At 45.6% G+C, this 24,738-nt stretch overlaps 1 protein-coding gene across 5 annotated transcripts in view; it reads left to right on the forward strand.

The window, feature by feature from the left end:
- Positions 1-24,738, forward strand: part of ZFP64 (ZFP64 zinc finger protein) — a 92,223-nt gene that overhangs the window by 25,419 nt on the left and 42,066 nt on the right. For 3 of the 5 annotated variants that reach the window (XM_019826350.3, XM_011280752.4, XM_011280751.4), the window contains one exon: positions 3,997-5,426. The exons of the other annotated variants lie outside the window; for them this stretch is intronic. In XM_019826350.3, the coding sequence (XP_019681909.2) occupies positions 3,997-5,279 (1,283 nt within the window). In that variant the 3' untranslated portion in view covers positions 5,280-5,426. Of the gene's footprint in view, positions 1-3,996; positions 5,427-24,738 lie in introns of those variants that run through there. 5 annotated transcript variants of the gene reach the window in all.

Genomic DNA, 24,738 nt, shown 5'->3' on the forward strand with positions numbered 1-24,738 from the left:
CCATTTAGGAAACGGCCAGTTCTTTTTTGAGTTTGTCTCTTCCTTATCGGACTTTATCCTATGCAGCTTGTAAGACGCTCTCACTGTTCTGCCCAGAATTGATCTCTTTGCTCGAGTCCACAGTTCAGTAGGTACATTCTCTGTCTTCTGAGTGGCTACAGGTGACAGTTTTACCAAATGTTTGCCATTAAACAGTGTCCAACTGCCATGTCTCCGGTCTCTGCTTGCTACCCAGTCCCAAGGCCAATGCTACAGATTTTAGTTTTCTGTTACGGCAGCATTTTGTTTCTAGATAACCAATATCCGTCTCAGCTATCTGTCGTCACAGTAATGCGGCATTAACAAAACCTCAGCAGATGTGACAACACGCCGTTTCTGTTCACGTGCTGGGGATCAGCTGGGTGTCACCTCAGCAACCCTGATCTTGGCTGGATTCACTTAACGTGTCTGAGAATCTGCTCGCTGCGGGCTGTCCGTCCACTGGCCTTGGTTGCCGGAATCCAGCACTGCTCCACATTTCTGTCATCCTCCTCCTCCTGGGACCAGGGCTGAGCCAGCCTTGATCTTCCCACGGCGACGGCTGACGGAGGTACAAGCGAGCAAATCCCAACGCACAAGCGCATTTCGAGCCATTACGCGTATCAAGCCCAGTTAACCTACCCTCAGCCAAAATCTAATGACGTGGTGTCGAGGGTCGCGGCAGGTCGTCCTGCCCCCTGTCGAGAGACCATGCGTGATTCCACACGTGGCAAAGGTCGCAGCTACAGGGAGGGAGGAGAGGTGGCAAGATTTGGGACCGTTTTTGTAACCTGTTACAGCAGCTTAAGACATCGGCACAACTGGTGGTCAGTGGGTTTCTTCAGAATTCCCCCCAGCCTAAGTGAGAAGAGCCGAAGGATTCATATGTGAAAGGGTTCAGAATCATTTTCACTTAGAAAGATAAACTTACCGTTGATAGTAGCATCTTCAAGTTGGTGTAGAAAAGGTGAAGTCTCCAAGAATTTAAACGTGTGCCGTGTACGCAGGGTCTCCCTAGAAGGTTCATTTCCCTTTTATAAATCTGCGGCACTTACGAGATTTTACAGACTGTAAGATTAATAGGATTTGGTTTTTACCCCGTCATCGCTTAGATTGACTCCATCATCAGTGGTTTGAGCAGCAACGTAAACTTGAGAAAAGATCTGTCGGCTAAGATCAGTTGCTCATTCATTCAGCAACATTCATGAAGTCCCTGCTAGGTCCTAGACACCGCGAGGGTCCCATAGTGGGCAGACATAAATGTCGTCATTAGCTTTGGAGAGCGTATGGCCCCGTGCATCTACTACTAACCAGGATGCCTCAGTTAAGAAATCTGTGGTTAAAGAAAAAAAAGGAAGAAAGATGACAAAGGGATTTAGGACCTTTGCCTTCGTATCAACAAATGCTGTTAAACTCTGCAACTCAGCTGTGAGATTTGGTTATCTGGTGTTTCTGGATTTCACCCCGCGCTGATGGCTTTAAAAAAAAAAAAAGCAAAAAGCAAAAAGACTGTCAGCAGGGGTACGACTGGAAAACCTAGGAGACTTTTCTGAAGTAGAGAGTCTTACTCTGGGTCCACAGATGCCTCCACTCGGTGATGCATGAGTAGAATTTCGGTGGTCCGTGAACTTGGATGGGGGGAAAAAAGTCCACCTTCCCTGTCACTAACTGTACTGAAATTTGCCGTGTCCTTCAATTACGAAAAAGGCAACTGGTGTGAGAATAGTGCCTGTGACTTGTCGCCAGGAGAGATCACAGATCTTTTCAGGACGCTTGTTGTAGATAGATCGAAATATCACTTCCACTCTTCTCTGTTTAGAAATTATTATAGTTCTAGACCCGCCGCTACATCTTACTTAATGCATTAATAAAGCACAGGCACAGGGGCACCCGGCTGACTCAGTCGGTGGAACGTGCGACCCTCGATCTTGGGGTCATGAGTTCGAGCCCCATGTTGGGTGTAGAGATCACTTTAAAAAAAAAGATTTTAATAAAGCACACGACATTGCCATAGCGTGAATTTTTCCTTTTCATTTCTTTTTTTTTTTTTAACGTTTATTTATTTTTGGGACAGAGAGAGACAGAGCATGAACGGGGGAGGGGCAGAGAGAGGGGAAGACACAGAATCGGAAACAGGCTCCAGGCTCCGAGCCATCAGCCCAGAGCCGGACGCGGGGCTCGAACTCACGGACCGCGAGATCGTGACCTGGCTGAAGTCGGACGCTCAACCGACTGCGCCACCCAGGCGCCCCTTCCTTTTCATTTCTTAAGTAACTATTTCAAAATACTTGGTTTCTTTGGGATTCCTGTTGATTTTTATTTTAGTTTACTTTGTGTATTTAAGCAGTGTCCTAAGAAAGGGTCCGGGGGTTTCACTCACCTGCCAGAGAAGAGTTGATAGCATCAGAGAGGTTCAGCATAAAATGCCGAGGCAGGAGTCAGCAAGCTTTCCGTAAGAGGCCAAACAGGACGTGTTTTAGGCTTTTCAGGCCGTACAGTTGCTGAAACTGTATCAGCACAATTGCTGTCGCAATCGCTCAGCTCTGCCTTTGGAGCATAAAGCAGCCAGAAGCAACACACGCACAAATGTGCGTGGCTAGATTCCAATAAAACTTTATTTATAAAAACAGGCCGTGGGCTGGCTTTGGCCCACGGGCTGTAGCTTACCACCCCTGGTTCTAGAGTTTAGCGTGCACGATCTTGGGGGCGTGCAGTCCTACAAAGCATCGTTGAGGCTCGAGCCTCTCGGTTTTATAGAAGCTTGTTAAATTTGCCCCCGGCCATCTTCACTCATTTGTATTTATGAATAAGCCGCTTATGGTGACGTTTTAGGCCTTATACCAAAAAGCCGGAACACGATTCCTTCTCTGAGTTTATGGCCTGAGAAAGCGCACATCAGTCCTATGCACAGACCATTGCCCGGCATCTAAGAATACCAGCCTTGGAGGCAGCCTGGGTTCGAATCCAGGCCCTGCTACATACTACTGGGCCCTGCTATGAACGAGTTACGTAGTCTGCCTAGGCCTCATCCGTACGGTAGTGTTAGGAATGATAGTGGTGATAGTCCCCACCTCACGGGAATGTTGGGAGCATCAAACGAGACCATTCTTGTGGAGTGCTCAGCAGAGGGCCTGCCATCCTGGAAGCAACGGAAGAATGTTAGCTGCTACTTTGCTTGCTTAACCCATAAAATGGGCAGGGGTCACCCATTCGCGTGAGTTATCAGTGCCTTAGATGATTTGGACGTGCCATTCATTGAGGAAATACATTTGGAATATCACGTGCCCTCAGATGTTTGCAATTTCACTTTCCCCTGCTCATCTTTCCGCGAACATGAACTCAAAACAAAACAAAACAAAAATCGAGCAGTTGGATTCCGTAACTTCACAAGCAAAGAACACAGCTGGCAATGTGGGATAAATAAATTTTGCGCGATAAACACGTCTTTGTTAATAAAACTCTGCATGAAGGGTAAGCTGGGCGTTTCGATCACTTTGTAAAAGACTATTCTGATGAGTGAGTGTGGAGCTGATTCCAAAATGTGGCCTCGAACCCGTGACGCCACGTAACTCAATCGAAGTCCACGGATTGCGCAAAGTTTCCGCAACTGAGAACCATTAACTAGCAGAGTGGGCACCTGAGCAAAATGAACGCTAGCTTGATTGCTTTAAAGAACAGAAGTTATATTCACAAATACTCTCTTATTCGGGACAGTTGAATAGCTCTTTTCAATCTCCCGTTTTTCCCGTGGGGTTTGTCACGGTCCTGGTGGTTCAGGTTTGGGGAAAGAAAAGAAGCCCCCGTCCCCCTCCCCCCCCCCCACTTTTTTTTTTCTCCCAGCGTCAGAAACTAGCAGCTGCGGTTAGAAGGTCTCCACCCGCCCGCCTTGGTATAAGCGATTTTCTGGTGTGTGCTTCGGGGGGATCCGCTGTGGTTGTTGCCTGCCTGTTCTTATCGAAACTCACCTTGTGTTGACAGGGGACGCCCCCTTCCAGTGCTGGCTCTGTAGCGCCAAGTTCAAAATCAGCTCGGACTTGAAAAGGCACATGCGCGTGCACTCGGGGGAGAAGCCTTTCAAGTGCGAGTTCTGCAACGTCCGCTGCACCATGAAGGGCAACCTCAAGTCGCACATCCGCATCAAGCACAGCGGGAATAACTTCAAGTGTCCGCATTGCGACTTCCTGGGTGACAGCAAGGCCACCCTCCGCAAGCACAGCCGGGTGCACCAGTCGGAGCATCCCGAGAAGTGCTCGGAGTGCAGCTACTCGTGCCCCAGCAAGGCGGCGCTGCGCGTCCACGAGCGCATCCACTGCACCGACCGGCCCTTCAAGTGTCAATACTGCAGCTTCGACAGCAAGCAGCCCAGCAACCTGAGCAAGCACGTGAAGAAGTTCCACGCGGACGTGGTCAAGACCGAGGCCTTGGAGAGGAAGGACTCGGGCCGGCAGAGCAGCCGGCAGGTGGCCAAGCTGGACGCCAAGAAGACTTTCCACTGCGATATGTGCGAAGCCTCGTTCATGCGCGAGGACTCGCTCCGCAGCCACAAGAGGCAGCACAGTGAGTACCACGAGAACAAGAGCTCGGATGTGACCGTCCTGCAGTTCCAGATAGACCCCAGCAAGCAGCCGGCCGCGCCCCTCACCGTGGGCCACCTGCAGGTGCCCCTGCAGCCCAGCCAAGTGCCCCCGTTCAGCGAGGGGCGAGTCAAAATCATCGTTGGTCATCAAGTGCCGCAGGCCAACACCATCATCCAGGCCGCGGCCGCCGCGGTGAACATCGTGCCCCCCGCCTTGGTGGCGCAGAACCCGGAGGAGCTCCCGGGGAACAGCCGGCTGCAGATTTTGCGCCAGGTCAATCTGATCGCCCCCTCCCAGCCCTCTGGGTGTCCGAGCGAGGCGGGCGCCATGACCCAGCCGGCCGTGCTGCTCACCGCTCACGACCAGGCCGACGGGGCCACTCTGCACCAGACTCTCATCCCCGCGACCCCAGGCAGCCCCCAGGAAGGCTCCGGCAACCAGACTTTCATCACCAGTTCGGGGATTACATGCACGGACTTTGAAGGCCTTAACGCTTTGATTCAGGAGGGGACAACCGAAGTGACCGTGGTAAGCGACGGAGGTCAGAACATCGCCGTGGCCACCACGGCCCCGCCTATATTCTCCTCCTCTTCCCAGCAAGAATTACCCAAGCAGACTTACTCCATCATTCAGGGGGGAGCCCACCCAGCCTTGCTCTGTCCGGCGGATTCCATACCAGATTAGAACTGAAAAACCAAAAGAAAGGGGAGAAGAGGACTGACAAAGCAGGAAGTCGTAAATAGAATTCTGTGAGAGGTTTGCTCTTAATGTTTTTAAGGATTGTTGTGAAACCCCTCCCCTCGTAATAAATTGTAATTTTATACTGCTTAACTATAATTTTTTAATGCTGTAATAATAACTTTGAGGTCACCTCTGAATCGCCGTGTTATTTAGCTGTCGTAGGATTCTTAAATGTTCCCAAGATGATTCCAGTTAGGGGTTGGAATTAAATGCAGTGAGTCGTGAGTACATTTGTTTTGTCCAGCTGGATTTCCCAGTTCTGAGAAGGGTTTTTTCCAATCTCATTAAATTTGTGTACGAGATGGGACTTCCCGACCTCTCTTAAGTTACGGTTCTGAAATTCTCCTTCGAGTTCGGGCTATTAGTGTTTTAGTACATGGATACCAATCTATTGGCGTGAGGACCATTTTCTACATGATGTTACATGGATACTGGACCCCCCCCCCCGCCCTCCACCAAAAAAAAAAAAAAATGTTTAGTGCTAATCAGAAAAAAAAGGAATGGTTTCCTAATAAATTGATATGTGAGTAAAATATACTGAATGTTAATGATTCTTTAGAGCCACAGTATGACTGGGGCATGATGGGTGTGAATTATTCTATGGCTAAAGAGAATTTGAAGAAGCAAAGGTTTTTACACCCCTGATAAATATTATACAAACATACCAGTCAACTTAAGTATGCATGGTGTCCAAAGCGACCCAACTGTATAGCATTTCGAAACCTGAGATTGATGAACCTGACGTTTCTGTTTAGATGCAAATGTGATGTGAGTTCCTACTTACGTTTGGGATAGTTTTCTTGGATGCGATTCTTTTAAATATCAACATACGGGCAGTCCCAGGGACCAGATGAGTGGGACTGGGAAAGTACTTAGGGTTTTTCGAAAGCGCACTTAGAAAGAGTACTTAGGCTCTACGATGGGAAGGGAAATTTAAAGGTTATTGTTTTGGATTGAAATGCTGTTTGATCAGTAGGTGGCACCAGAGAGCAAGCTAGAATCACTCAGGCTTCCACCCAAAGACATGAACTTCAGGGTGGTTACCTCTCATTTCCAGCCTCTAGCATGATCTTCAGCTCATGTTGGGCTCTTAGTATATACTGAACGAATGAAACATGCTCTCACAGAGTGTCAGCAAGGATTGGGGAGGAGAGGAGGGTTCTCTTGTGAGAGAAACACATTTACAATGTTAGGAAAAACACATTTTTTAACTTTATTTAAGATTTATTTATTTATTATTTGAAGACTTCTTTGTCTTTGAGAAAGAGAGTACAAGCAGGGAAGGGGCAGAGAGAGGGGGACAGAAGATCCGAAGCAGGCTGTGACTACAGCAACTAGCTCCACATGGGGCTCGAACTCACGAACTGAGATGATGACCCAAGCCCAAATTGGATGCTTAACCAACTGAGCCACCCAGGTGCCCTAACTTTTTTTTTTTTGGTAATGTTTATTTATTTATTTTGAGAGAGAGAGAGAGAGAGAGAGAGAGAGAGAGCAGGGGAGAGGCAGAGAGAGAGGGAGACAGAGAATCCCCAGCAGGCTCTGCACTCCCAGTGTGGAGTCCTGTGTGGGGCTCAGACCCATGAACCATGAAACCATGGCCTGAGCCAAAATCAAGAGTCGGATACTCAACCAACTGAGCCACCCAGGTGCCCCCAAAACACATTTTTTCCAGAGTCCTCACCACTTTGACTTTCCTGGTGCACAAAGTTCTCATGCAGGTCAGCTCACTTTTGCATAAAGATATTACCCTCCCCCCCTTTTTCTCTGCCAATAACAAACTTAGGAAATACACACAATGGTGATGCAGAAACCTTCAGGGTTTGCCTGTTGGAAATAGGAAAGTCAGCTTCCCTTAGGAAATAGCTATGGAGTTTGAGCTTTCTTTGATCCTTAATATTTGAACATAATTCTGAAGGTTCTGGGATGGTGGGGTTGCCACAATTTATTTTCCTATTAGCAATGGATATAGTGAGCCACTAACCATGATTTGGTAAGAAATTGAAAAAGTTTCCAGCATACTATGTTAATATTTTAATAATTTCACTGCTTTAGAATTCTTGCTTACAGCTCTTTAGCCTACTATTTAGCTAGGGGCACCTGGGTGGCTCAGTTGGTTGAGCATCTAACTTCAGCTCAGGTCATGATCTCACGGTTCGTGGGATCGAGCCCCGCATCAGGCTCTGCACTGACAGTAGGGAGCCTGCTTGGGAGCCTCTCTTTCTGCCCCTCCCCCATTCATCCTTTTTCTCTCTCTCTCTCAAAATAAGTAAACTTAAAAAAAATAAATAACTATGTAGCTATTCAGTTTTATCCAGGAAACTTCTAGTACCACGAACTTGTTTTCTATCTCTTTCTTTTTTTTCCCAGAATGCCCCCTTTTCTTTTTCAACTTTTAAAGAGTTTTTTTCCCCCTGATTAGAAATGCAGTGTACATTCAAGGTAGAAAAGATGTGAAACACATATTATTTTTAAAAATTAAAGTTGCTAGGGGCATCTGGGTGGCTCAGTCGGTTAAATGTCCGACTCTTGATTTGGGCTTAGGTCATGGTCTCCCAGTTCATGAGATCAAGCCCCGCATGCTTGGGATTCTCTCTCTCGCCCTCTCTGCCCCTCCCCTGCTCGTTCACTTGTGTGCTCTCTCTCTCCCTCTCTCTCTCCCAAAATAACATTTTTTAAAAAAATTAAAGTTACTAGTATTCTTACCACCCAGACATAAAAATTGTGACCATTTTGATGGATTTTCTTTTTTGATGGACTTCCTTTGTTTCTATGTTTATGTATGGTATGCCTTACACTCCAGTTATAGAGTTGGGTTTGAATTGAACATGCTGTTTTCTGTTTATATGTTCTATTTCTTTTTAAATCTTTGCACCTTGCCTGGCTGCTGCCCTCTGTATACACATATACATGCCTGTGTACACACACACACACACACACACACACACACACACACACACACACACGTGCATATTTGGATTTTTTTTTGTAACAAACCACAACAGCAAAATGTGTTCCTTGCAACAAACTATCTATAGAATGGTACAAAAACCAAGCCAATCATCTCCAGCCCCCTTCCTATTCTCATCCTACCCAAGGTTAGTAATGTTAAGTTTTCTCTGCGTTCATACTAACATACATAGGCTCAAAAAATAACGTAGAAAAGTTTTTTTTCCTATTTTTCTCGTAATTGTATCACACTATGTATATTTCTCTGTAAGTTGCTCTTACGATGCTGTGTATTAACAGTACTGCAGGTGAATACAGCTATCTCTAACTTTCTGCTTAAGCAAAAGGTAGTAGGATGAACATACCACACGTTATTCGACCATCTCCCTACTCGTGGGCGCGCAGGTTGCTCCGTTTTCGTTTGCCGTTACAAACGGCAGCGGTGAACGTCCTACCTGATCGCTCACGTTCAGTTGTGCTTTGGGAGTTCCAGCGAGTGGCCGTGGCTGGTACTGGCATAGTTTGAGATTACTTTTTCGACACGGTAGTCTCACGCGTGGTGTGCACCCCCACCATCACCAATCCTGGGTGTTAGCAATCTCTCCAAGTTTTGTCAAGCTGGCGAGGGAAGTGAGCCATCTGGTCTGTGTGCATTTCGCCAGCTGGTGTTTTCATCTGCCTTTCTGTGGCGTCTCTATATAGACTTGTTGGTGATTTGCATTTCTCTTGTCTGTGAACCTTAAACGCATCCTCCCTCACTTTCCTCCTTGGATTGTTGGGCGCTGGAGACACGAACCCCATGTCTGTCACATATTGCTGAGTTTTCTTCCCTCCTGTCCTCTGTCTGGGGACTGTTCTTGCAATGCGATCACCATACAAAAAACCACTATCTTTTTCTATAGTCGGAATCTTCTGTTGCTTCACTTGTGGCCCCTGTTTTATCTAGGGCAGGTCCTCTCTTCCCCTGAGATGAAGAAAGGGTTTTTTTTCCTTTAATACTTTTGTGGTGTGTTTTTAGTTAGCAAGTTACTGCAGCAAAAATTCCTAGCTATGCCCATAGGACATGGGAATTTGGTGGCTCACACGTGCAGGACCATTTGTTAAATAAAATATTCTTTTCCTCGGAACGGAAATCCTGATTTCACCTGTAGACCAAGTTCTCGAATACACTTGGGTCTGCTTCTGGAAACTCTGATTTGTCTCACTGATCTTTAATGTCTTTTCTGGTTTGCCGGCAGCACAGACTTTATTATATTAGCTCTAAGATAAGCCTTACTGTCTTTTAGAATCACAAAGCCTCCCTCAGCTATTCTGTTCCAAGATTTTCTTAGCGATTCTTAGATATTCTTTCTTCCAAATGAGCTGTTGTTTGTTTGTACTATACAGTACTTCTCAGCTCCCCTCCCCAGGAAAGAAACCTTTTGAGAATTTTTATTAGAAATGTGTTGGGGCGCCCGGGTGGCTCAGTCGGTTAGGCGTCTGACTTCAGCTCAGGTCATGATCTCACGGTCCGTGAGTTCGAGCCCCGTGTCGGGCTCTGTGCTGACAGCTCAGAGCCTGGAGCCTGTTTCGGATTCTGTGTCTCCCTCTTTCTCTCTCCTCCCCCGCTCATGCTCTGTCTCTCTCTTCTCAAAAATAAATAAACATTAAAAAAAAAAAAAAAAAGAAATGTGTCAATGTGATATTGCACCTATAAACAGAATGACTTTTTAAAACATGTTAACTCTTACACCCAAAAACCTTTATTCAAATCCTGTGGTAACCGTTATTCAATAAAATCATATGGTGGCTCAGCCAGTTAAGCGTCGACTTAGGCTCAGGTCATGATCTCACGATTTGTGAATTCGAGCCCCACATCGGGCTCTCTGCTGTCAGCACAGGGCCCGCTTCGGATCCTCTCTCTCTCTCTCTCTCTCTCTCTCTCTCTCTCTCTGCCCCTTTCCCGCTCATGCTCTCTCTCTCTCAAAAGTAAACATTAAAAAATAATAATAAGTAAAAATAAAATCTTTTAAAAAATCATATTAATTGACAATCAGTATTAGAAACTCTTGGTCTCCCATATATATAATTTACGATGGTCATAACACAGTCATCTCATTTCTAGATTCTTTCATCTTGTAATATTTCTGCTACTTTGTTTTCTTGTCCAGCTGCAATTAGCCTGAGCCTCCAAGAAAAGGTGATACAGCTGGCATCTTTTTGTGTCTCCAATTGGAATGTGAATGGCTTCAGAATTTCCCCGTTTAATATAATATACGCTGTTCTTTTGAGCGGTAGTTTTTCTAGCACTTTGGTCGGTCACTTTGTTCTGCACTTTTCACTTAGAGTTTTTATCAGGGTAGTTTGCTGAATTTTGTCAAATATCTTTGGAGTGTCTTGACCTAGCTTTTTGGGGTTTGCACGTAAGTACGCGGATGTAGTGAATTCGTATAGCCTGGTCCTGAATCACCTTGCGTTCCCGGAATGAGCCATCTCGGTCACATTGGCTGAGTCTTGTAACACACTGCTCGGTTGCATTTACTCCGTTTCACTTGGAAGTTCTAGAACTCTAACCATAAGCGCCATTGATCTCTGGGTTTCTTTTTTGGGCTCATTTTTGCTTGTTCCTGGTGGGTGATGCTACTCTGAAGATAAATTGGCACTCTTCTTTTTCAGGGACTTAGCAATAATTTTGCCATCTCGGGAATGATCTGTTTACTGTGCGGGCTGCAAGCCCTTTTTCGTTGCACGTCCTTAACAAAACTTCCCAACTTTTTCTACAGTTACCAGTCTGTGCGGGTTTTATAGCCCTTGTGGCTCGATTTTGGTCATTTATATTTTGCAAAAGAAAAATCATTGACTTTGCTCTAGCTTTCAAGTCGCCAGCTCTATAATTCTGTTCAACATCCTCTTAAAATTATTTTTAAATCTTCGGCATTTGGGGGAGATCTATCGGCTTTCTTTTTTTTTTTTTTAATTTTTTTTAATGTTTATTTATTTTTGAGAGAGAGAGAGAGAGAGAGCAAGTGGGGTAGGGGCAGAGAGAGGGGCAGAGAGAGAGGGAGACGCAGAATCCGAAGCAGGCTCCAGGCTCTGAGCTATCAGCACAGAGCCCAATGCGGGGTTTGAACCCAGGACCCGCGAGATCATGACCTGAGCCAAAGTTGGATGCTTAACCAACTGAGCCTCCCAGGCACCCCACCAGCTTTCTTATTGCTACTGGTTTCTAGGGGGTGTTTCTGTTTTTGTTTTGGTTTTTTTTTTTGTTTTTTTTGTTTTTTTTTTTTTTGTATTTTCAGTCTGCTCCTCAGTTTGCCAAAGGGATTGTCTGTTGTCCACTTGTATTAAAGTAAAAGTTAAAATATTAGAGTAAAAGCTTTTGCTTTTATTTACTTGCCTTACCCTCCTCCATTTTATTATTTTCTCTTTTCTCTTTACTCATTCATTGTCCTACTTTTCTTTCCGTTTCGTTTGTTCCTCTAATTTCCTGCGCGTTCACTTCTTCTCAGCCTTTCATAATGAAAGCATCGAAAGCTATGTATTTTCCACGGTGACTTCGCCTCTGTTAAAAAGATAATCATTTAGGGGCGCCTGGGTGGCGCAGTCGGTTGAGCGTCCGACTTCAGCCAGGTCACGATCTCGCGGTCCGTGAGTTCGAGCCCCGCGTCAGGCTCTGGGCTGATGGCTCAGAGCCTGGAGCCTGTTTCCGATTCTGTGTCTCCCTCTCTCTCTGCCCCTCCCCCGTTCATGCTCTGTCTCTCTCTGTCCCAAAAAAAATAAATAAACGTTGAAAAAAAAATTAAAAAAAAAAAAGATAATCATTTAAAGGGTTTACATCAGGACTGTCACAAATGACAGTCACACGTGACGTGACACAAACATAAAATATTCACGAGTGAAACGTAACGAAAATATTAACGAGGGCATTGGTTGCCACAGGTTACAGCAGGTGCGAAGGAGAATTCAGTGCACATACACTCACATACCTGATCAGAAATGCTACAGTGAATTCACAGACACGGGCACCACTGCTCAGTGTCTCGCGGGCAAAAGCCACTGCATTCCACCTGACAAAGTGCCTTTGCATTCCCGTGGATGAGGTATTTGCGTTATTATACGTTCCTGTGACTCACAAAGTTGCCAAATATCTCAAAACCAACAAAAGGCACTAACCTGTTGAGAATTCGATAACCCAGAGCTGGGAACAGACAGGATACCCAGCAATCATTTTTGCCTATTTCGGGGTCTTCCCGAAATGTCCGTTATGTCCATATCCCTGTAGATTTTTTTTTTTTAGTTTATTTACTTATTTTTGAGAGAGACAGAGTACGAGTGGGGGAGGGGCAGAGAAGGTGGGAGAATCCCAAGCAGGCTCCAAGCTGTCAGCACAGAGCCTGATGCGGGGCTCAGACTCACAAACCATGCAATCGTGACCAGAGCCAAAACCAAGAGTCAGACGCTTCAACCGACTGAACCACCCGGGCGTCCCCCTATAGATTCTTATATGAGGTATCCTTCTTTCCTAAATTTCTAGATGCTTTGTCATTTCAATTTTAGGGTGGGTTGCTTAGTTTGGTGGGTTGTCGGAACAGAATCCAAGGGTTTATACAGAGATTCGTTTCTTCTTTTTCGAGTATTTACAATTTGTGAAACTGTGTTTTGGATTATAGCTTCTGATGTTCAGAATGAGCGTGTGATCTGTGAAATACGTGCTTTTTGTAATTTATTAGTTTTCTTTAAGGCCATGCACGGGCCCAGGTTTTGCTTGGACTGGCGGGTTATCTATGAAGTAAGCATGGTGACTGAGCTATTCAGTTCCTCTAATCCTCTCTCAGTTTTTGTCTATTTGATAGATTTTGAAAGAAGTAATTTTATTTATTTTTTTAAATCTTTATTTTTGAGAGAGAGAGTGTGTGTGAGCAGGGGAAGGGGAGAGACAGAGGGAGATACAGCATCCAAAGCAAGCTCCAGGCTCTGAGCTGTCAGCACAGAGCCCGACGCGGGGCTCGAACCCACGAGCCGTGAGATCATGACCTGAGCCAAAGTCGGTCATTCAACCAACTGAGCCCCCAGGTGCCCCGCTGCCCTATGTCGTTTGCAGAGTACGAGTTTATGGTTGTTATATGTTCTTTGTCAATTTTACCTTTTTTCCTTTTCTATACCAGTTCTTTCCATTCAGTAGCTTTTGACCTTAAATTATAAGATTATATATTATATTATAATATCATAATAATATTCCAAGTCCTATTTCATATTTATTTACCTGTGCCTGGCTTACTTTGCCTCCTCTGTTATTTAATATCTTTCTTTTATCAGCTTCCTTTTTTCTTTGGTAGGAGAATTATCATTCATACATTCACTACTGTCTTATCGAATACTTTGTTTATTAAACTTTGTGATTTTTCTCCCTTTTCCTTTTTAGCTTTTCTCTTTTCTCTTGAAAGGTCTTTAAATAAATAAAATTTTAAAAAAAGTGTGAGATACACACACACACACACACACACACACAAAGAAAGTTCTTGCAAACGTCTCTGTTCTGCTAACAGGTACTTTCCAAGCTTTACGGATCATTTTTAAACTAACATTTCTCCGGGCACCTGGGGGGCTCAGTCGGTTAAGCGTCTGACTCTTAATTTCGGCTCAGGTCATGATCTTGTGGTTCATGGGATTGAGCCCCATGAATGGCTCTGTGCTGACAGCATGGAGCCTGCCTGGGATTCTCTCTCTCCCTCTCTCTGCCTCTCTCTCTCTGCCCCCACCCCATTAAATAAATAAATATTTAACTTAAAAAATACATAAATTTACATTTCTCTATTGCTGTCTCAAATATAAATATTAACCATGCCCCAACCTCCCCCAAAAAACCTCCTCCCCCATGACAGGGGACCTTTGGACCTCGTCTTCCAAAAACCCCCTCCCCAAATCCTGAGTTTTGCCGAGACAGTTCATGAGTTTATTTCCAAGCTTTTGTTAAGATTTGTCCTGTGGTTTGTCTCAATTCCCGCATTATTATCACCCACTTACATTTGGCCAAAGATGACAATGGTCACTGTTTGCCATCATTTCCTGTATTACTCTTCCTCTCCCCCTCTTTCACATCTTTACTCTGATCCTTATTCCGTTAAGAGTGCTTTCTTGAGTATGTTTTTCAGAACGGGCACCTCAGTGGGCATTCCCCTGGTCCTGGCAGATGAAAGATAGCTTTGGACATAGGATTCTTTTCTCTCCAGTGATCTTTAAAGTCTGTTCTAGTGGAAATGAAAGGTTTGATACTGATCTCATCCAATTCGCAGATGCCCTAGATCCAGGGACCAGCCACGCTGAGACAAAATGTCAGTGTCGCTAGGGAAAAACGTGGAAACTCACCTCACTCCCCTCGCCCAATCAGAGTGACAGAACCAGTCTCTGAAGCTTCCAGAATAGGGGGACCCGAAGGGCTTGGACATGGCAAATGTTACGATCTAGAAACAAATTTTTTTTTTTAATTTTTTTTTTCAACGTTTATTTATTTTTGGGACAGAGAGAGACAGAGCATAAACGGGGGAGGGGCAGAGAGAGAGGGAGACACAGAATCGGCAACAGGCTCCAGGCTCTGAGCCATCAGCCCAGAGCCCGACGCGGGGCTCGAACTCACGGACCGCGAGATCGTGACCTGGCTGAAGTCGGACGCTTAACCGACTGCGCCACCCAGGCGCCCCCTAGAAAAATTTTTTGTTGCATGTGCCCTCCTACTTCTCAGCAACAAAAGTAGGGTTATCTCATTTGAAATTTGCATTTTTTTATTCCCTATGACCATGCAGCTCCTAGCTTTTTTTTTTTCTAACTGAAGTATAATTGACACAGAATATTATAGTAGTTTCAAGTATGATTTGTTACATGTATATTACACATACATACATATACGTTACATATGTAATATACATACATATTACAAAATGAACCCCAACGTAAGTTACCATCCATCACTATACAAAGGTGTTTTTTTTTTTTTTAATGTTTTATTTATTTTTGAGACAGGGAGAGACAGAGCGTGAGCAGGGGAGGGGCAGAGAGAGAGCGAGACACAGAATCCGAAGCAGGCTCCAGGCTCTGAGCTGTCAGCACAGAGCCTGACGTGGGGCTTGAACTCACAAACCGCAAGATCATGACCTGAGCCGAAGTCGGACATTCAACCGACTGAGCCACCCAGGCGCCCCCACTATACAAAGTTTTTACAGTATTACTGACTGTATTGCCTATGCTGTACGTTACATCCCCCTGTCTTATTTATTTTCTAACCGGAAGGATGTGCCTCTTAATCCATTTCACCTAATTTGCCCATCTCCCCACCCACCTGCCATCCAGCAACCATCAGTTTCTTCTCTGTGTTTATGAGTCTGTTTTGTTTGTTCATTTGCTTTGTTTTTCAGATTTCATATGTAAGTGAGATCATATGGTATTTGTCTTTCTCTCTCTGACCTCATCTCCCTTAGCAGACGACCCTCTAGACCCATCCATGTTGCCGCAAAGGGCAAGCATTCGTTTTTTTATGGCTGAGTAATATTCACATATGAATTTATCCATTCATCTATTGATGGACACTTAGGCAGCTTCCATGACTTGGCTGCTCTAAGGAACACTGCGATAAACGTGGGGATGCAGATATCTTTTCAAGCTAGTGTTTTTTTCATTTTCTTCGGACAAATACCCACATGGTAGCTCAACTTTCAGTTTTCTTAAGGAAACTCCACAGTGTTTGCCATGGTGGCCGCACCCATTTGGCTAGAGCTCCAAGCTTTAAACATTTTTTTTCTACATCAGGTCATCACTAGAAATAATTTGGGGGGGTGGGGGGGCGCCTGGCCGGCTCAGTCAGAGGAGCATGTGACTCTTGATCTCGGGGTCATGAGTTCAAGTCCCACATTGGGTGTGGAGATTACTTAAATAAATAAACCTTAAAAAAATTTTTTTTCTATTGGGATGTGGTAAACTACATAAATATATTATACATTTTGATAAGTAATTATTAAAGATAAGCAAAATCTTACTGGTAATATATATCTTGATGAGCTAGATGGGCCTACTTTTTTTTAAAATTTTTTTTAATGTTTTATTTATTTTTGAGAAAGACAGAGCATGAGTGGGGGAGGGGCAGAGAGAGAGGGAGACCCAGAATCCAAAGCAGGCTCCAGGCTCCGAGCTGTCAGCACAGAGCCTGACACACTTGAACTCACAAACTGTGAGATCATGACCTGAGCCAAGGTCGGACACTTAACCGACTGAGCCACCCAGACTCCCCAGATAGGCCTACTTTTTAAATCAGCGTATATATCCTTGATGAATGTTACCTTTCTCAAAAACAAAAAAATTTTTTTACCAACTGCTGGAATAAGATACATGTAATTTTCAGTTATTCTCTTTTTAATGGGTGTAAACCCTGAGAAGTGTCTTTCACATAAGGATATGGAAACAGAAATTGTATTGTTATAGTGATGCTTCTCAATTATTTTAATGCCTTCTGAATTACATGCTAGAAAATCACATAATGATTGATCCTAACTGGGTCCATCTGGGTAAAAGCAAAGAGGTGAAAACCACCTGGGATTTCTCTCCCAGGCATGGAGCACTTACCCTCTCAACACTGACACCGTAAGTGCCCACATTTTGTCCTTTTTTTTTTTTTCTGGCATCCCAGAAATTTTACAGCCCTGTGCGTTGATTCAGTACAGATGATTCATGATGAGTTCTCAAATGATCAAGGTTAGGAAAAAGTACACACAGAAATCAAGGATCTGAGAATTGATTTCCTTCATCAATCCCATAAACCTCTTGAAAGACCTTTGTTTACTCCTGAAACACAAGAACCTTACCTGAAGTCTCCGTCCCTAGAGCGGTGGTTCAGCTCTAACTTTCCGTGTAAGGAGCCAGATAGTGAATATTTTCAGCTCTGTGGACCACACGGTCTTTGTTACGACTATTCAACTCCGCCACATATCCTGGGAGCCATAGACAGTACGCAAAGGAGTAGGTGTGGCTGTGTTCCAGGAAAACTTTACTTATGGGCATCGAAACCTGAATCTCATAAAATTTTCACATGTCAGGAAATACTCTTTTCCTTTTGTATTTTTTTTTCAGCCATTCAAAAAAAAACTGTGAAAACCATGCTTAGCTTACAGGTCCCGCAAAAAACAAGTGCTGGGCCATAGGTTGCCAACCCTTGATCTGGACCCTGCGCATAGTAGGTGCATGATAAATATTTATTAAATAAATGGCAGTCATGATTTTCAGTGGTAAAAGCTGAGATTTCTTGACCCACGATGTGCCACCACCAGGCTGAATGCTGTACGCAATAATCTCATGTAATGCTCCCCTCCACCCATGAGGGCAGTAGTGTTATCCCTCACATTGTGCTGAGAAGGATGTGTTTCTCAACTGGCCTGGCGTAAGAATCAGCTGAAAAATGTGCTTTAAGTGCCCACGGACACAGCCCAGCTCCAGAAACTCCAATACGGTGCCTCTGGACAGGTCCTGATAATCTGTATTTTAAATCTAGCACCTCTGGGAGGCGCCTGGGTGGCTCAGTCGGTTAAGTGTCTGGCTCTTGATTTCGGCTCAGGTCATGATCTAGCTCGTGGTTTGTGGGTTCGAGCCCCACATCAGGCTCTGCGCTGACAGTGCGGAGCCTCCTGGGGATTCTCTCTTTCCTTCTCTCTCTCCCCCTCCCCTGCTTGTGCTTGCACTATTTCTCTCTCTTAAAATGAGTAAATAAACATTAAAAAAAGAAAATCTAGCCCCTCTGGGGATATTTCTGATCCAGGCAGTTGTGAAACATCAAGGTATAGAACCAGAGATTCAGAGAAGGTAAGAGACCTTCCCCAGGTCACACAGCCGTTAGCCCTAAGAAGTTTCAACCTAGAGCCAACACTCAAGTGACCTGCCCTCGTTCTAATCAGTGTGTTTTTGCTGGTCAGGACCTTCAGCCCACTTGCTAAATCAGGGCTTGTTTGCAGGAATCCATGGGCAGAGGGACCTTCGTGGGATACTAAGTGAGACTGGGCAGGCTTTCCTGGCGTGCCCGCCGAGCCCACCCCCAGATGTGAATGACGGATCTAATTTTGTTGCGCCTTAGTTTACAGTATGATTCGGGGAACTCAGAGTTCGCCTCTTTGCGGTGAACCTGGGCACACCCAAATGCCTCCGTGTCGTATTTGCACTTATTCCGCCCGGCCGAGCAGAGCTGGTGAATGCACACCTGTACTGTGACACGAGTTCTCTCGAGGAGATCAGGAACCCAAGGGCTGTGTCCTGGAACACGGTGACTGTGTGCATCCTAGCTCCTGAATGCTTTTTCTTTTCAGTAACTCATCCTTTCCTGTTTGGGCTTCGGAAGAATTCTCCTTGGAGAAGTAAAAACGAAATGCTTGCAACTGAAATTTCTCTTCAATCCATTAGCCAGATTTGGATCTTTGGGAATGATTTCAGTAGAGACTGAAAACACCAGTGGTTTTCTCCTCCACCCCTCCTGGTTCCTTCAGTGCTGTGCTGCTGTCCTTTCTGGAGGTCAGAAATTATCTGAGGTCGGGACGCCTGGGTGGCTCCGTTGGCTAAGCGTCGGACTCTTGGTCTCGGCTCAGGTCACGATGTCACAGTTCGTGAGTTCGAGCCCCACGTCAGGCTCTGCACTGACAGCATGGAGCCTGTTTGGGATTCTCTCTCTCTCTCTCTCTCTGTGTCTCTCTCTCTCTGTCTCTCCCTTTCTCTCTGCCCCTCCCCTGCGTATCCTCTAAGTCTCTCTCTCAAAGTAAATAAAGAACACATTAAAAAAAGAAAAGAAATTATCCGAGGTGGTCTGAGGAACCAGATTCAACCCCGTAGGGCTTTCCCACCACGGGACTCCCCGCTCTTAGCCCACGAACGACAGGTTCAACAACACAGGTTGCAAAGGGTGAACTCTCGTTTAAACCAACCCTTCACTTTTTTTTTCTAATCTTTGTTAATGTTTATTCATTTTTTGAGAGAGAGAGAGAGAGAGAGAGAGAGAGAGAGAGAGAGAGTGGGGGAGGGGCAGAGAGAGAGGGAGACCCAGCATCGGAAGCAAGCTCCAGGCTCTGAGCTGTCAGCACGGAGCCCGACGCGGGGCTCGAACTCACGAACCGTGAGATCATGACCTGGCTGAAGTCAGACGTTTAACCGACTGAGCCACCCAGGCGCCCCAACCCTTCACTCTTTGAAATGGTCTCTCACTACTTATTTCTGTGCTTCCAGTAAGATGGGAAAACAGAGTGAGACAGAGGTCACGTGACTCGCCCAAGGTCCCTCTGCTGGTGACTGGCCTGATGGCCCCTGAGCCCAGCCCACTTCATACATCATCACTTCCTTCCCCAGCCCTGAGTACCCGGCTAGTGGCTAACGCTCAGAGCCAAGATTACCTTTTTCACTCTGTTTGGTTTAGCTTTCTAATTTCACTTGGTGCCTCTGACTTCATCTTGTTATGAGAGCAAATCAGGGTCCCCCCAAAAGTCCCCAAAACAGAGAACACAGGCTCCCAGAAAGGTAACAGTCTAATATTGATTTATTAAGAACCAGCAAGGTCACATTGCTATTGTCCTGGGTTGTGGGTACTTTTCCCCTACATAAGCCCCCTTCCCACACACACACACACATTTAAAATTATATTTTACAACTGTGTGGGTATAAAAATGGATGAGCCAGGCTGGATCATATTAAATATATTTTCTTTTGATTTCTAAAGCACTTTCATGGACTCTGAGCATCATGCCCACTGAGCTTAATGGAAAAGTCAGCCCTGGGGCTGGGAGATTATAACTAACATGAGAAATGCAAGAGAAGGTTCGTTCTACAGGGAGAAGACATAGGTTGGGCAGAAAGATACTCACTTGTATTTGTTTTGCCCTAGTTTATTTTATTTTTTTTTACAAAAGCGTTATTAAGACAGTATTCATGGGGCGCCTGGGTGGCGCAGTCGGTTAAGCGTCCGACTTCAGCCAGGTCACGATCTCGCGGTCTGTGAGTTCGAGCCCCGCGTCAGGCTCTGGGCTGATGGCTCAGAGCCTGGAGCCTGCTTCCAATTCTGTGTCTCCTTCTCTCTCTGCCCCTCCCCCATTCATGCTCTGTCTCTCTCTGTCTCAAAAATAAATAAATGTCAAAAAAAAAATTTTTTTAAGACAGTATTCATATACCAGACAGTTCACCCTTGACACTGTATAATTTTAAATTTTGTTTAACGTTCATTTATTTTTGAGAGGGAGGAAGAGCGTGAGCCAGGGAGGAGCAGAGAGAGAGGGAGACACAGAATCCGAAGCAGAGCCCGACACGCTTGAACTCACAAACCGTGAGATCATGACCTGAGCTAAAGTCAGATGCTTAATCGACCGAGCCACCCAGGTGCCCCCACCCTTGAAACTGTATAATTTAACAATTTTTAGTATATTCACTAACATTGTGCAACCATTACCAGTATGTAATTGTGGAACATTTTCGATACCCCAAGAAGAAACCCCGGCTCCTTAGGAATCACTCTCCGTTCCTCCGTCTTCCCAGCCTCTGGCAACCACAAATCTGCTTTCTGGCTCTACGTTTTTGCCTTTTCTGAGCATTTCACATCACTGGAATCATACCATAGGGGATCTTTTGCGACTGGTGGCTCTTATTCAACGTAACGTTGTCAACGTTCGTGTTGTAGGATGTATCAGTGCTGAATAGTATTCCACTGTCTGGACAGGCCACGTTTTGTTTATCTGTTCACCAGTTGGTGGAAATTTAGGTTGCTTTCCTATTAGCCCTTGTTTGTAAGATATTCATATATTCAGATTTTTAGAATTGTTTGTGAACTTTGATCATGATACCCGCTGCGTATTGAGCAACTACTCTGAGTCAGTCACACTCATTCAGTGAACGTCCCCAGCAGCCCCTTAAGGAGCTGTTATTACCCTCCCCATCTTAGAGCTGATGAGATTGAGAGATAGAAAGGGTAAGCATCTGACCCCGGGTCCCACGGCTAGTTGATTTGATTTGATTTGAATCACACAGTGATTCAGATCTTCTGGAGCCAGAATCCCGTGTCGGAAATCCAGTAAACAGCAGGGCACATCCGCCCGCCTTCGCTTGAACACAAAGACAGAGCAGTAGATTCGAGCCCAGGGGCCAACATGAAAATGGGAGGGCATGGCAGGGGGATGGGACATTTCTCGCTCAGGTGAGTAGGACAGGTGGAGGTGGTGGGCCAAGGAGGTGCTCCGTTCTCCTACTAAGCTAACGTCCATTGAGCACTTACTGCAAGCCAGGTACTTACTGAGCATTTAACTGCCGCCTCCTACCACCAACTCCCCCGAAATCAAGAATGGACCAGAAGAAAGCTCTGAGGTTTCTTCCGGCAACAACATTGGCATCCCTGAGCCCCCAGGAAATACATCCCTCCATACTCATATCGTATTTACTTTTTTTTTTTAACAAAGATACATTTATTCGTATTTTTAAAACACGGTTTCTTAGGACAGTCAAGATTTTTTTGGACGGAAAAATTACAAGTTCAGTGGTACTTTTGACTATTCTTCCTGACATCAATCTCTTTTCTTTTTTTTTTTTTTCGAAAATTAACTATGACATTTGAGAAGAATTAGGAAGTTACTTTTTTAATGCTGGTGTGGTTTTGAGCAATGGTGATGGTCATTTACCTTGGACTACATTTTTCCAGTATTATCCTTGCCCTGAGAGTTACTGCACGGGATTCTGAAGGTGGAACTAGATGTTATTTAGTTCTTAGAACAAGGGAGACTATAGAGCGAATGTTCTGGATCCCATCCACTCTTATGATACTGGCAGTTCATTGGTAGAATCGTTCCGGCTGTGTGTACAGAACGAGGGACAGGTCAGGGGGACGAAGACACCGGGTTGAATGACTGAGCCCCTGCCTTGAAGCTGTTTATTGTCCAGGGCACCATTGTTTCCTCTACCAAAACTGTGGGTCTGGAGGGCTGATCGGGGTCAGGGCTGATCCTGACCACTCTGCACCCCCGGAAAAAGCGCTCAGTAAATGTTCATGGAACTCATTCATTCATTCATTCATTCATTCATACAATAAGTGTTTTTTGGCCACCTACCGTGCACCAGGTGCAGTTCTGGAAACTTGAGGGTTATCAATGAGGAGAGAGTGATCTTTGCCTTCATGGAGTCCACCTTCCAGGGCGGGGAAACAGACAATACACAGCAAACAGAATACGTAAGTGTGTTATAACAGTGTCAGGAGGTGATGAGTGCTGGGGGGGGGGGGAGGGGAGTTCGGTAGGGGAAGAGGGGTTGATGGTTTTTTTTTTTTTTAATTTTTTTTTTCAACGTTTATTTATTTTTGGGACAGAGAGAGACAGAGCATGAACGGGGGAGGGGCAGAGAGAGAGGGAGACACAGAATCGGAAACAGGCTCCAGGCTCCGAGCCATCAGCCCAGAGCCCGACGCGGGGCTCGAACTCACGGACCGCGAGATCGTGACCTGGCTGAAGTCGGACGCTTAACCGACTGCGCCACCCAGGCGCCCCAAGGGGTTGATGTCTTAAATAGGGTGGTCGGGGAAGTCCTCCCTGAGAAGTTAAGATCAGAACAGAGACTGGAATGAGGGAGGAAGCCTTGCGGTTACCAAGGGGAGGAGAATTCCAGAGGGAAAAGCCAGTGGAAAACCCTAAGCGAAACACGAGAGTGCTTTTCGGTGTAAATGTGGCTGGAAAGGGGAGAAAACGAACAACAGCAGTAGACAACGAGGATGCTGCGAGAATTTTTCTCTATGCCTTGTGCGTGCCTGACATATATCATGATAAAAATTAAAGCAAGAATAGCAATTGTATTCACTCTGCAAATATGCTGTTGGTGCTGCGGGGCAGGCAGGACCCTCGCCCTCTGGGAGCTCACGGTCTCATAAGGCAGACAGCACATAAGTGCTCTCGCGGGGGACGCGAAAGCATGACCAGGAAGCCAGGTGACCCAGGTTTGGACCGCCCAGGGGAGGCTGCCTACAGAAGGTCAAAATGCCCAGTAATAGCCACAGGTGAAAAGCAGGAACTAGGAAATGGGCAGTGAGCATTCTAAGGCGGGGCGGGAACATACGAAGGTCTGGAGGGAGAGGGGTCCCTTGCGATTGGAGCGTTTTTCCAGAAGGGAAAAGGGGAAAAAGGAAGAACACAGATTGGTGTTCTTCGTGGTGCATTTGGCGCCTGGGGAGGTTGTTTATCGCAGGAGAAAACAATGCCACACGTATACCATAAATAAAAGACGATCGTACAGTTCACCGTCCAAACTGGGACACCTGTGGGAGTGAAGGGGCACCGTTGAGAATGATGTTGGGAGAGCAGATGTGAATCAGCTTCCAACGTGCCGTTGTGACTGACGGAAGGCCACGGCCAGAAGCTGTCAGCTAATGACTAGAGCTTAGCCCTAGCAGTACGATGCAGCAGTGCAACACGAGGCAGATATGAGAGTGTCGCCTCCCACGGGTCAGTTTTCCGAAGAAAAGAACGAGTCCCATGCCCCAAAGCTGATCAAAGGTGGGGTCTCTGACCTGATGCTTTAGACATGAATTGATTAGGAGTATAAATGTCTCTGTCAGCCTTTACCAATCTGTTTATGCTTCACTGTGTGATTGTATTCCAGTCTTCAATGTTAACAGCTGCGGTAGATCAGGTTATTGTTCCAACTCGACACTCCCTCCCTGGGACCGAATTCTATGCATCCACCCTCCCCATCGGCATCATGGTGGGTGAAATGTGCTTCCCCACCCCCACTGACCTGGGGCAAAACCATGTGATTTCCTGTGGCTAATGGAGCACTAGTGGACCTGATGGGAAAAATCTCCCATTCATTAACGTGCCTGTACCATTCGGCTTACCCTCTTATTCTCAAGTGACCTGTCCTGAGAAGAACGTGCCCTGTGTGGCTGATGGCCCAAGCAGAAACGGGCAGACAAATGGAACTGACCTCAACCCAACCCTCAGCCTAGAGCCAAAGCCAGCAGAGCCGCAATGAACTCACAGACCTAGAAAAAAAAAAACATAAATATTTGTTGTGGAAAGCCACTGAGATTTTTGTTTGTTACACCAGCAAAGACTGACTAATACAGGAGACGATGAGTGAAAACGTCAATGTATGATCGAATACCGAATTGCCATATCCAGTATTCAGTATTTATTTGAACTAGTGAAATCATGTTTTCCCTACAATCCTACTTTAAAATAGCTTTCATACTATGGTTTCTCTTCAGATCAAATAACTCTTTCGCCTTTGACTAAAATAACTTTTGGGGCACCTGGGTGGCTCAGTAGGTTAAGCGTCAGACTTCAGCTGAAGTCATGATCTCGTGGTTCATGAGTTCGAGCCCCACATCAGGCTCTGTGCTGTCCGCATGGAGCCTGCTTGGGATCCTCTGTCTCCCTCTGTCTTCCCCTCCCTGCTCACACTTGCTCGCTCTCTCTCTCTCTCTCTCTCTCTCTCT

This window comes from Felis catus, chromosome A3 (assembly GCF_018350175.1).
Source record: "Felis catus isolate Fca126 chromosome A3, F.catus_Fca126_mat1.0, whole genome shotgun sequence".
Lineage (NCBI taxonomy): Eukaryota > Metazoa > Chordata > Mammalia > Carnivora > Felidae > Felis > Felis catus.